This window comes from Acomys minous (genome assembly GCF_964271855.1).
Source record: "Acomys minous genome assembly, chromosome: 11".
Lineage (NCBI taxonomy): Eukaryota > Metazoa > Chordata > Mammalia > Rodentia > Muridae > Acomys > Acomys minous.
This window is the reverse complement of record NC_140492.1, coordinates 115346358-115359095: the sequence shown is the minus strand read 5'-3', so window position 1 is coordinate 115359095 and position 12738 is coordinate 115346358. Positions and strand designations below refer to the sequence as shown.

At 39.3% G+C, this 12738-nt stretch overlaps 1 protein-coding gene across 1 annotated transcript in view; it reads right to left on the bottom strand.

Annotated features, from left to right (window-relative positions):
* Window positions 1–748: 748 nt before the first annotated feature.
* HCN1 (hyperpolarization activated cyclic nucleotide gated potassium channel 1) overlaps window positions 749–12738 on the bottom strand; it is a 337659-nt gene continuing 325669 nt past the window's right edge. The window contains exons 7-8 of the mRNA XM_084801390.1: window positions 6284–6448; window positions 749–2824 (exon numbers count right to left, since the gene is read on the bottom strand). Of these exons, the coding sequence (XP_084657516.1) occupies window positions 1881–2824; window positions 6284–6448 (1109 nt within the window). The 3' untranslated portion in view covers window positions 749–1880. The remainder of the gene's footprint in view (window positions 2825–6283; window positions 6449–12738) is intronic.

Here is a 12738-nt window from a genome sequence, read left to right as displayed (position 1 = left end):
CATAACAGGTAACACGGATCTACTTCCGAGCTCTGAGCTCTCGCTTCTGTGCCTGGTCTCTGTCTTCAGGTCTATGTGGAGGCCCTGACTGAATAGGATGTGTGGTCTTATAAGTTCTTAAATGCATCATCAGTGCCTGTGATACCCAAGACCTCCACGTCACGTCACCCTCTTGAGTTATTGATAGAAGTCAGACATTAGGAACCTTGCCCTTGTGTTCCAGTCATCAGCCACATGTGTGGGATGTAATAAGCATACAGGATCACTAAGGGACTTTCCTAGAAGAAACTGATGCTCACAATTAAGGAATCAAATGAACAAACAAACAATGCTTACAGACACCTCAACACCCCAGCTTTCTTTCTGTCACCAAGTCCACACTCTTTTCAGCACATTGAAAAGAAGGAACCTCCTGACTACCTAAGGACTATGTTGATTACCACATGCCTTAAGATTTACTAACTGCCTAGTTACAATATACATAGGGCAAAATGTATATTTTCAAACAGATGTGATGATATATTATATTTATTTCTTCACATTAACATCACAATAAACTACCGACTAACATGAAGACACAGAAAACATTTAACATCAAACCGAGCTGTGTTTGCAAATAATTGTTTAAATGATAATAACAGTAATATGTTAAATTAAAGTGAAAAAAACTCACTTCTAGATTTAAGTCAGAGATCCAAGTCAGCCTTGTAAGAATTATAAGAGAGGCAATTATTGAATTGTTATACTCTTCTAGAAGTGAGAAATACTGTAAGCCTTTTCTTACAATAATTGATTTGAATCTACTTTTTTTTTTTGCCCCCAAAAGCATGCCAGGAGTAGTTTCAGATGCTTGATTATGTCAAGAAGGAAGGAAAGTAATGATTTTTGGTGTAATACAAGCAATTTGTAGATTCAAGCATACAATTTTGCATAAAATATCGCAGGTTAAAATAATATTGTAGGTCTCAAGCCATTGCATTACACTTGAACAATTGTCACAATTATTAGGTTTTGTGAAATTTAAAACTCTAACCTTTGATGTGAAGCAATAAAACTAAATTCTTAGTGACCTTTACCTTTATACAACACAGGTTAGTTACTTTTATTTGGGCTGAAAAAAATTATTTACAACTAACATTGACTGAGTCTTGGTAAAAGTTCAGTAACACAGGACAACAAACACCTCCTCACCTTTTTGCAAAAATCAAGGAACGTGTTTGAGGTTAGAGAAAGCCTTAACAGTGGCAATGTGAGATTCCTGTGGTGGCTGAGTGTGTAGTGTATTCCTTCACCTAACTCAAAATTTAAAGCACCAAAATACAATTTAGAGCTATAATCTGGGATTTGTTTACTGAATCCCGCATAATCAACAATCTAGATGCAGAGGCACAGCTAATGAAAGAAAGTTTTGATTGGTGCTATTCTGGAACTAATTGGAATTGCTTTGAGAGAGAGAGAGAGAGAGAGAGAGAGAGAGAGAGAGAGAGAGAGAGAGAGAGAGAGAGAGAGTTTTGTTTGCATTGATTCCAAGAACGCTTCATAAAAGGGAGAAATACATATAGCAAAGGAATGAAGTAAAAGATTAGAAATCAACTGTCTTACAACAATGTGTTAAATCCTTTAATGGTTTTAAAGAAAAGAAAGACATGTAACACTGAATGCTATACAAGTCCTTTGAACTTCTCTTGGGCATTTAAATATATATATATATATTAAATTGTATATGTATATATGTTTTTACTTTTGCATGTAGGCCAGAGCTGTCTAAAATATTTTTTCAGAGTAGGCTATAGGGATCTATCATGAGATAGAATAAAATAATATCTGAGAATATTCTGTTTATTAGAGTATTTCTTTTCTGCTTTGACAATCAGCAAGAATCATAAATTCGAAGCAAAACGTGGTTTTTCTGCGTCTGGGTCTGTACTTAAGACTGAGGGAGACTCTCTCTGAACAGGTGCTGGTGGTGGGGGCGCTGGAGGCACTCCTCGGTTTGGAGGGATGGCTCCTGAGGACATCTGTCTGAACAAGGTGACACGTTGTGGCACTGTGCTCCTGCCCCCTGCCTGAAGGCCCGTGCTGTGGACCGCTGCCACCGGTTGAGGGATAGAGGCCAGGGACTCGCCCACAGTGGGATGAGGTCTGGAGATCATAGTAGACACCTCGTGCGGCAGCGAGGGCTGAGAGGCCGAGAGGGGCCTGACTTCTCTGGTCAGGTTGGTGTTATGAAGCGCTTGCGTGCTCTTGTGCACCTCGTTTTTCGGTGTGGAGCTACTAGGTGTCTGTGGCTGTTGTTGCTGTTGCTGCTGCTGCTGCTGCGGCTGCTGCTGTGGATGCGGCTGCTGCGGCTGAGGCTGCGGCTGAGGCTGCGGCTGCTGCTGCTGCTGCTGCTGCTGCTGCTGCTGCTGCTGCTGCTGCATGAGCGACAACTGGGAAGCAGTCGGGGAGGCGTAATGGAAAGTTCGCGTGGCCAGGGGGCTCTGTACAGGAGGACTGCAGACTGCTGTGGTATAGGAGCAGGGCGAGAGGATGGCTGAGGGTTGGGGTGTCTGTGTGCTGGGGCTGGGCGAGTGTAGGTTGCTGTGAGACAGGCTGGTTGCGGTATAGACTGGTGGAGACTGTGTCCTCATGCGGGAGGTTGGGGTGGTGGTTGAAGATGTGCAGTTCAGGGCTGCCATTTGCGGGTAGTTGATTGGAGGGATCGCTTGTACCATCTCTCTGTCGTGTTTCACAATCTGCTTCAGGATCTCGTTCTCCTGGTTGTTGAAAACACCAGTGTTCAGATCCTTCTGGAACTTCTGCAGGAGAATGGAGTTTTTCTTGCCTATCAGCAAAGGGAAAAATAGGCACTTTAGACGGGCTGAAAAGAACGAATATAGCCACACAAGGCTGACTGCTCCAGCTTGGTGTATGCCACTGTTAGGACCAATGGCTTTAGACGTCAAGAGCTCACCTGTCACCACCAAACAATAATAAAATTTCTCCCTCCTGCATAATTTTTGCATCTGCTTAGAAATATCACCCACTGCTTAAGAAAAATTGGAAAAACTAAAGACGGCAAAAGTGAAAGCTGCTTTAATAGAAGAAATGTACACTTTTGATAGAAGGGTTATTTGAGGAGTGGAGGAAAAGAGATGTTTGGGTCAGGCTGGGCGTAGAATCGTTATTTTAATTTCAAGTTGTGTTTGCAATGGAAAATATGAAACAACACTGAAGCATTTACTTTGAGACACGGTCAACAAAAGGCTTTAAATAGAACCATTTATACAGTTCTCAAGACTGTGAAGCAGATGGATTCATCATACTTATGACATGGAAAGCTTATGATCGTAGCTTAGAAACTGGGTTAGAGAGTAAAGAGGCTGTAAAGAAAGGAAAGAGACATGATTATGAAACCCTGCTACCGATAACAAATCGGCTTCATCTGTATCATCTGGGTGCCTGTAAGAAACATGGTCCCTTAGACCAGACCCAGATTGCTGAACCAGATACTGTTTCATACGCACACAGTTTCATGAAGAACTGTCTCAGATTTGGTATTTGGCCAGTGCCAGGGGCCAATGCTTCTTAACTCCAGCTGTATATTTCTCTCCTCTCTGGATCTTTAACAGATTACGAGTGTCAGTGCATACCAATTAGATGTGAACACCCTGACGTGGGGTCCCCATTTTAGCACTTGTGATCAGCTTTCCTCAGGGGATGCTTAGGAGCTGGCACACTGAGAATTGGCTCATGATCATCCATCTCCGGTACGCTGGCCAAGGAGGAAAAGAGTGCAGTGCTCCACATGCCTCAGCTCACTTCAGGACACAAATAAATGCTAGCCCTACTTCCTCTCATGGTTTTTTTTTTTTTTTGAGAGTTTCAAAATAGATAGGCATTAGAATTGATAGCACATTGGTAAAATAAATAAATAAATAAATAAATAAAATAGAAATCCAGAGGACACCAGGATAACATGGCAAACTGATTCAACTCACAGAGACTGAAGCCACAAGCACACAGCCTGCAGGGACCAGCGCCTGATCCTCTGCATATATGCTGTGGCCGTTAGCTTGGTGTTTTTGAGGGACTTGTAATTGTGAGGGCGGGTACGTCCTCCACTCTCTTGTCTGCTCTTGGGACTCTTTTCCTCCTATTGGGTTGTCTTGCCTTACTATATTTTCTTTTGCTGTGTTTGGTTGTTGTCTCTTGAAGGCCTGCTGTTTTCTGAAGGGAGATCTGGGGGACCAGTGGAGGGAGGGAAAATTTTGGTCAGGATGTGTTGTATGAAAAAAAATCTATTTTAAATAATAGAAAGAAGAACACACATATGCAAAAATTATACCCAGACGAGCAAGGTAAACGGAGAGTGGATACATTTATGCTCCATTGCTAAATAGTATCATTTCAAAAGTAACTGTGTATTTTCAAAAAGGTACATTATAATAATTTTCTTTGGTTCCAAGAAAAGCAATTTTAAATCATTGTTAAAATAGGTATTGCTTCTCTAACTTCTCCAAAAGGCTCTTTTGTTAGTATTAATAATGATATTTGTTTGATATATTGCCAGAATATACAATACAATACTTAGGTGTTGATCTCAAAACTGAGATAGTCAACAATACTTCGTATTTGAAAGGCCAACATTTCATAATTAAGGTATCTTTATCCTTGGAAAAAAGTAAAATGGTTGCCAGAGCTTTAATGCACTCAGGGTTTTATCAGTGTCAAATGTTTGGTGTTTGCTAGCAATGGTATTACTTGTACTATTGGTTAAAACCATTTTGTGGAACTTTCTTGATAAGTTATAATTTTGAAGAGAATGAAGATGAACCAGACTAATAGAATTTACTGAATATGCCAAACTTTAATAATTTATCTAATGATGTCCATTTGTTAGGAAGCCAGTCTCAATTACCCCGAAGTCAGTCTATGTGTCTAACAAAAACACTCACATGGCAAAAACTTTAGTTTGTCTTCAAATTATGCTTTTAGGAACGTCTTCTTAGTTCCTGGGCACCATCTCTCTGGATGACTCTCTCACATTAGGTCACTAAGTTGTCAGTATGAACCCCTAGTGTGCTTGCTGTCCCCTGTGATAATGCCCACATGTGACTTTTACTTTCCCCCATCTACTTAGATTCTGTCATAGGTAGAGGGAAAGAAAGATGAGTGAGACCCGGTCTTAGAGGAGAGCTTACCTTTGGGAGAATGAACTCCTGAGACACCTGTTTGTTGACTTCTAACTGACCCCCACACTCCATCTGCTCCAGGTGTACTTCCTCCCTCTCCCTTCCTCCCCCCCTTCATGTACATGCATTGTAGACCAAGTACCTCAGCTGTAACGGTGAGTGAGAGATGATCTCTTCATTCATAAAATTTAATGATTTTTTAAAAAAAGAACAGTTATTACAACAAAGGCGGTGCTGTGAGAGGGAAGTAAGTGTAGGAGACTATTTGAGGAACACGTTGAGGGAATTTAACCTAGTATGTGGTGAGAAGCCAGAAAAGATTTCTACAGGGAATGGCGTTCAAGCTGAATTATGAATCTAGTGCAGAACTGGAGGGTAAAGACAGACAAGGCGGACAAATAGGTTAAGGTTTGAAGACTGAACGAACACTATCTTTTCACATCTCAGTGTGTTCCAGGACAGCTAGGGAGTTTAACAGCAAGGCAACATGTTCTACATCGCTGTGGAAACTACACAAATGTTTAGCTTAACTAATAAGTTCTATTTAATATATTTTTGTTTTATAGCAGAAAATACTTCATAACATTGATGTTTGCAGAGTAAACATCCATGTAGGGCAAATCTACTAGGGCTTATTTTGCTTGAGTCTGTATTACAAACATTTTGATGTTTCTGCTGATAATGATTTAATTGCACAGTTTTTTAAACTTTTAATGTAAGTACAAGACGTAAAACTGGCCCTTTAAGATAGAAAAAGAGCCTTATAATAAAATTTGGAATGTAATATAGACTCGACTCGTGATACTAGCTGTAAGTTCTATTTCAGTGCTACCTAGAATCTGTACCAGGACTGTTTACCTGAGGATTCAAACTGAAGTGATATCGCTTGGGTTATCAGATTGCATCGCTAGTGGAAACAGACATGAACAAATCAATCCGGGGCCCTTAGAAGGAGCAGCTAAGACCTCAGGTCTTTCTAATCAACTATTTACTACACAGCTATTTGGGTTTTTTCCCCCCGACACTAATTAGCAAGGGATCTCTGCAGTAGGATTTGATACTAAATCAATATTGTGCTCGAGGAAAGCGGGAAGCAAGCTAAAGATTACCTATCCGATCCAGGCGGTCAATAGCAACAGTCTCAAAGGCGCGCCTCATCATCGGATATTCCTCCAGGACCTCATTGAAATTGTCCACTGAAAGGGAGTAAAGACGGCAGTACGTATCCGCGCGAACGCTGGCAGTGCGCCGGCCCTTGGTCAGTAAGCAAATCTCTGTAAAAGAGAAGGGAGAATCACTTGATTGGTAATATTCCTTTCCGAGTTTTGAATGCCTCCTACAATTAAAAGTCTGATGTGAGTGTCCAATGATTAGAACCAGTAATTTTCCATTTACCAGAGAATGCATTTGGCTATTAAAGCCATCTCATTGTTAATGTTCACTTTTTACATTTTATTTTACATATTGCAATATAACTACAATTCTCCTTTACCTTTCCTTTCACCACATTGTTCCACATAACCTTCCCCACTCTCTTTCAAATTCATGGCTTTTTCATATTGTTATTACACACACACACACACACACACACACACACACACACACACACACACAATGTGGCCTGGCCAATCCATACTACGTGTATGCATGATTTCAAGTCTGACCATTTGGCATTGGACAACACCCAATTTAAAGATTGTAAGTATTTTAAAACAACAGAACCTTTGTGATCAAATGGGAGAGAAGAAAATTTCCACTCTCAAAAAGGAGGGGGGAGTTGTTTTGAAAGACATTAAGAAATACGTAATGGAATTGGGAAAAAAGTTATAATCAGAAGTTTTGTGGACTCAAGGGGACAGGAAGCAGATAGTATTGATGTAGAGAGAGTCAAAAGTGAGTCTAAGTAGCTTAGTATAATTTACGTATTGCATTTGACAGAATGAAGAAAAGAACATTTTAAATGTACAAATGTGGCTTCCTAATTAAACACCACACAAGAATTATTCACTAAAATTAATATCCTCAAAATATGGCAAGTGCTTCTAATTAGAATTTCCAGTTTGCTAACTAACCTACATTATTTTCAAAATTTTATTAACTAAATGAAATTAGTGTAGGTTTTGCCTTCTTTTAAACTTGGAAATAATTTCATTCTCTCTCTCTCTCTCTCTCTCTCTCTCTCTCTCTCTCTCTCTCTCTCTCCTTTCTTTCCCTTTTTTTTTCTTTAAAGTGACCACTTTGAGCACAAGAGATGGCCCGTTGGGTAAAGGCACGTGCTGACAGCTCTAACAGTCCCAGCTCAGTCCTTGGGACCTGTGTTGTAGATGCAATGAACTCACTGACCTCTATTTACATTATTTACATATGTGCCACAGCACACGCCTACCCATATGTATGCATCTACACCTATAAACAAATAAACAAGTACATGCAAAAATAAATAAACCATATTACAAAGCCTCCTATAGAATTAAAGTTTTTTAATTATCTGTAATGCTCAGTAAAGGTTCTTATTTAACACCACTGTGCACAAGTACAACACAATATTTACAGTTATAGTTATTTATGTAGATAAAAATGGGGAGAGATTCCAAGATTGCAGCAAAGAGGACAAATGAACAAACAAGCCGGACAGCATTCTTCCGGTTCCCCAGAAGTCTGAAAGGAAACATCTGACCATGGTGGCTTTTCATAAGAGTAACAATCAGTTTTCTGTTGATCCAGCTACGCATACCAAATACATGTGATTTTTTAAAGAGTTTTTTTAATATTTTGGTATGGCATGAAGGATATTGGCCTGAGAATTTTAAATCCTTAACTCTGGCCTAGATTGGTGACCTTTAGGTGAGAAGATTCAGGGGGGAAAAAAGTCTTCATTCTTTGGACATTATTGCAAAATGTGATATTGCTCTACAGTTTGACTGGCATCATATCTGTTGCATAGGCTTTATTCATGTCTAAATCATAAAGTCTTATTAGCCTCTATACTCACAGTACATACATGGCATATGGTGCATAATAGTTGCTTAATGTTTTCTGGTTGAATCGACGAACCAAAAAGCAATACAGTGTACAAAGTGAATTATTAAATGAATTTTCATTCTATGAAGAAGCTATGATACAATGTTATGTTATTGAGATTTAGATAAAACAACATTGGCTCCCTTGCTGGTTATGACACATCGTTATAGAACTTTTTGTATACCTGTCTTAAAGCACACAAAACTATCTCTAAGGGCTAAAACCACTGAGAAAATTTCCCAACATTTTCTTAGATATAGATATGTCACAATTCACGAAGCAGAAAATTAAGAAGCTTTGGGGCGCTCAAGTTGGTTCTGTTCCATGCAGGCAAATCATGGTTTCTTGTTCACCATAGATCCTGTGGTTTTGCCCAGGGGAGATCTATGATAACCCGGCATCATGTGGAACCCAGTAAAACCGTTTCCTCAAGGCAACACACTCATTTCATGCTGCCTTTGATAATTATACCCATATTTCAAGCTTCATTATTATATTAACTAAATTGATCTAAGATCAATGATCTTTGATAATACTATTATAATTGTTTTGGGAGCATCCCAAAATATGACCATTTAATAAAATGAACATTATTTTTTTAAAAAAATAGAAAACATACAAGTCAAACAGAATTCCTGATAAGCCTGCCATCTAAAATGTCAACTTTTAAAGGTTTGCTTGCATATTTTCTAAATCATATTTATTTCTCCAACTATCTGGTTGCCTTCTGTATTTACTCTCTACAAACTCAGCTGGGAACAAACTAAGTGTAAGTACTTCATTACATGAGAGTCCGTGGAATATCTCAGCAGGACAGTGTGCTTGCCAGCAGGTGCAAGGCCTGGGTTCAGTCTGCAGCTGGACACACAAAAGGAAGATCCTCAGCACAAATATGCGTAGTGATAAATCCACTCACCCACAGACTGTATTGTAATATATAATAAGCGTCCTTTAGGTAGGATTTTTCCCAGAGTGCTTTGCAGGATGATTACGGAAGTGGTAAAGGTTATTCTACTAGGCTAAAATGAAATTGTCAATAATGTGCCCTTTCACAGGCACATTAGGAAGCTGGTCCCAATTTCAGCATCAGGAAAGCTGTTGTTTGAGAGATTAGATCCGGCCTAGCACACCAGGTGACGACTTTTTAATAATCCTTCGGCTATGAGACGTATCATCTGCCCAATGCTATTTTTGCTGACATTCGTTAACCCGGATTCTAAACATTTAAGTCTGCTTGACATTACTGTCACCTATATAAGCAGTTATTTCCTGAGGTAGGGCAAATAGCTTCGAGCATTTTCCAACTCAGAAGGATTTCACTGACCTCTAAAACAGTTTGACATTGCAGTGACACAGAGTTAATCAGGATCTCATGATAGACTTTCTAAAGTAATGTTTTCAGCCTGAGTTCTAGAATTTATGTGAAAAATTGTACTCGTTTATTTATTGTAACTGAAGTAAATGTTGCTTCCTTTTCTAAATCTCAGAATCATGAAATAAGAGTAATTACTCAATATGCAGCAAAATACTATTTTTTCAGAAAATTTTCTCAAATTTCTAATCCAGTGTCTTATAAAAATATACTAGAGAAAATATCACCTTTTTGCTTTCATAATTATTATATTTCCAGTGTTTCTATTAGTTACGCTAGAACTGATAATATTAGTCATTGGAATATTGCCTCCGTATGGTATAAAGGACATTAACATCTGGATTTACCAAGTTCCCTATCAAGATTGTCCTATAGCAGTATTTTGGATGTTAAGCAGATTTGAAAAGGGCTCTAAAGAAATGTGGATAGGACAAAACATTAAATATCAGTTTCATATTATTATATATTCCAAATTTTACATTTCTAAAATACAGACCAAAAATTATAAATTTTCAAATATAAATATTATAAAGGAATAGTTACATATATATTGACAGTCTGCATATGGTGGTGAATATTCTAATGATCGGTAATCCTGGTTGGACCAGATCGTATAGGTACTTAGTTCTCTCCTATCCCGTTGGCAATTGTTATTTATGATTATCTATGTCATCAAAAGCTATTGGCTTGTTAAGCAAATCATATCTCTGACCTTTTATCAAATTGATTCACTTCTCTTAAGAGACATAATTCAGTCCTCTTCCAGAGCAGGGTGTGCTCTTGGGTCATGGGCCATTGCCTCTACATTCCGGAAGTCATGAGACTCTCATTTCATTTTAATTGATCACAAATACTCTGATACGACATCATGTTCCTTTGTTGTTTATATGTATGTCCTCACGTCTTACCGTCTTTCCCCCTCCTCTCCCAATGTACACTGGTGTCTTTTCATTCTGTTGTGACTCTGTCAGCCGTCTAATGTCTTTGTAAATCATACTCACATAGAATTGTTCATAAACTGTTATCAAATACATAATTACGCTACCAATCTTTGTGAAGTTAAAATTCTAAACATTGATTATATCAAGAATTATTAAAATATCTGTTGCCTAAGTAAAAGAAAAAATAGTCACTGTCATTCCTGTGTAAGCCTGTGTGAACATCTATTTACTTAAATTTTAAATGGCCATAAAATGTAACATTAAAAATACCAAGATATTAGAGGTGCCAACATGCCCAACTTTGACTTCCTATAAAACAGGGTTTTTCTAAGGCAAGGTCTTGCTGTTCTGGCACTCATTATGTAGACCAGGCTAAGTTTCTGCCTCTGTTACCATGACTGCAAAGAGCGGGACCTTAAGGTATGGGATGTTAGGTTCCAAGTAAGTGACACAAACTCTTTCCTTAGAAAACGAGCTGAAAGAGTAAATCCCAAAGCATTAAGTTTATTGTGGCCACCTGAGTTGTAGGTACAATGCAGACTAATTTCACTAGGCTGGGCCCAGGTTCTATAGGCAAGTCCCACAGGAAGCCAATACTGTCGATGTCCACTGCTTATCAGAGGCAGTCACAGGCCTGGGTTAAAGAATGACTTCCAGGACTATGATTTTCAGCTTCCAACCTCTGCTGCCTCTAATACTCATGAAAAGAAATGCAAACATGTTTCACTTCAAGCAAAAAGGACATTCCCAAAAGAGATCACCGCTCCTTGAGGTAAGTTGTCACATGTGACATAGCGATCACGTGGCTGACTATAATTGTACAAGACACCCTGGTTTTTCTAGTTGTTGTGGCTAATTCATCAGTATGGCCTAATAATAAACATTATTATTATTATTATTATTATTATTATTATTATTATTATTATTACTGTTATTATTATTATGCCAGTATTTTCTAACCCACTAGCAAACAATCAATACACAGACATGTTATATTTTAAAATAGCCTTAGTTATCCTGGGGCAGGTCAGATATTAATCCCCTAAACTACTTCCCATAGTGGAGGCAAGTATGGAATACCTGTCCCAATCCCATGCCATCTGCTTCTAATGATTTCTATTGAGCTACCTCCCTTCCATAATCCCAAATACTTGCTAATTATCATCATCTGGGCCAGATCTCCATCTTTGCTGGTCATGTGCTTCTTTATCCTGCACTTAATCCTTCGCACAGCCTCCTCCTTCCTGCTCCTCTTCTCCTCTAGTCTCTTTTCCCCCAGATTCTCTCTCCCTCCCTCCCTCCCTCCCCCCTCCCTCCTTCCCTCCCCTCCCCTCCCTCCCTCCCTCTCTCTCTCTCTCTCTCTTTCTCTCTCTCTCTCTCTCCCTCCCTCCCTCCCTCCCCCTTCCCTCCCTCCCTCCCTCCCTCTCTCTCTCCCTCTCTCTCTCTCTCTCTCTTTCTCTCTCTCTCTCTCTCTCTCCCTCCCTCCCTCCCTCCCCCTTCCCTCCCTCCCTCCCTCCCTCTCTCTCTCTCTCTCTCTCTCTCTCTCTCTCTCTCTCCCTCCTTAAACCCAGGGAACCTTAGCCACACCTATCCCATTTCCCCTGCCCAGGTGTGATGAGATTTTACTGGTCAAACAGGTTAGGCTCTTAGGCAAAGTACAATGTGGGGCACAGACACAGCAAGCAGTAATTAACATCAAAATACATCAGACCAATCTCCAACAATACGTGTGACACAGTGATCACCTGGCTGACTATAATTGTACAGAACACCCTGATTTCTAGGGTTGTAGGGGTGCAGTAACAAAACATGAGGTTTGCCTCTTGTTCATGATCAGAGGATTTCAGACATGATTGGATGACTTGATCCCTAAGGGAAATACAACCTTAATCTACTTATGTGACACCAGCCTGTAACCCTAGCACGAGGGAAACTGTCCACCAATGGGTTAGATCATGAGGTGTTACTTGGTTATCTATGAACTTTCTTTCATCTTCATGTAAGTCACTGACACGTACATTGCTGAGATCAGTCTGAAATTTTTGAAAATAAATCACAGTATCAAAACTAAGATGTTTTGTTAAGCAAAATTTAAGTTAATTTTGAACATAGGTTTTAGAAGTTACTAAGAGTAGAGGTAAGTATTTAAAAAGTTTTCCAAACATTAAGATACCAGGATGGTGGGAGTTTTGTTGTTGTTGTTGTTGGTTTTTGTTTTGTTTTGTTTTTA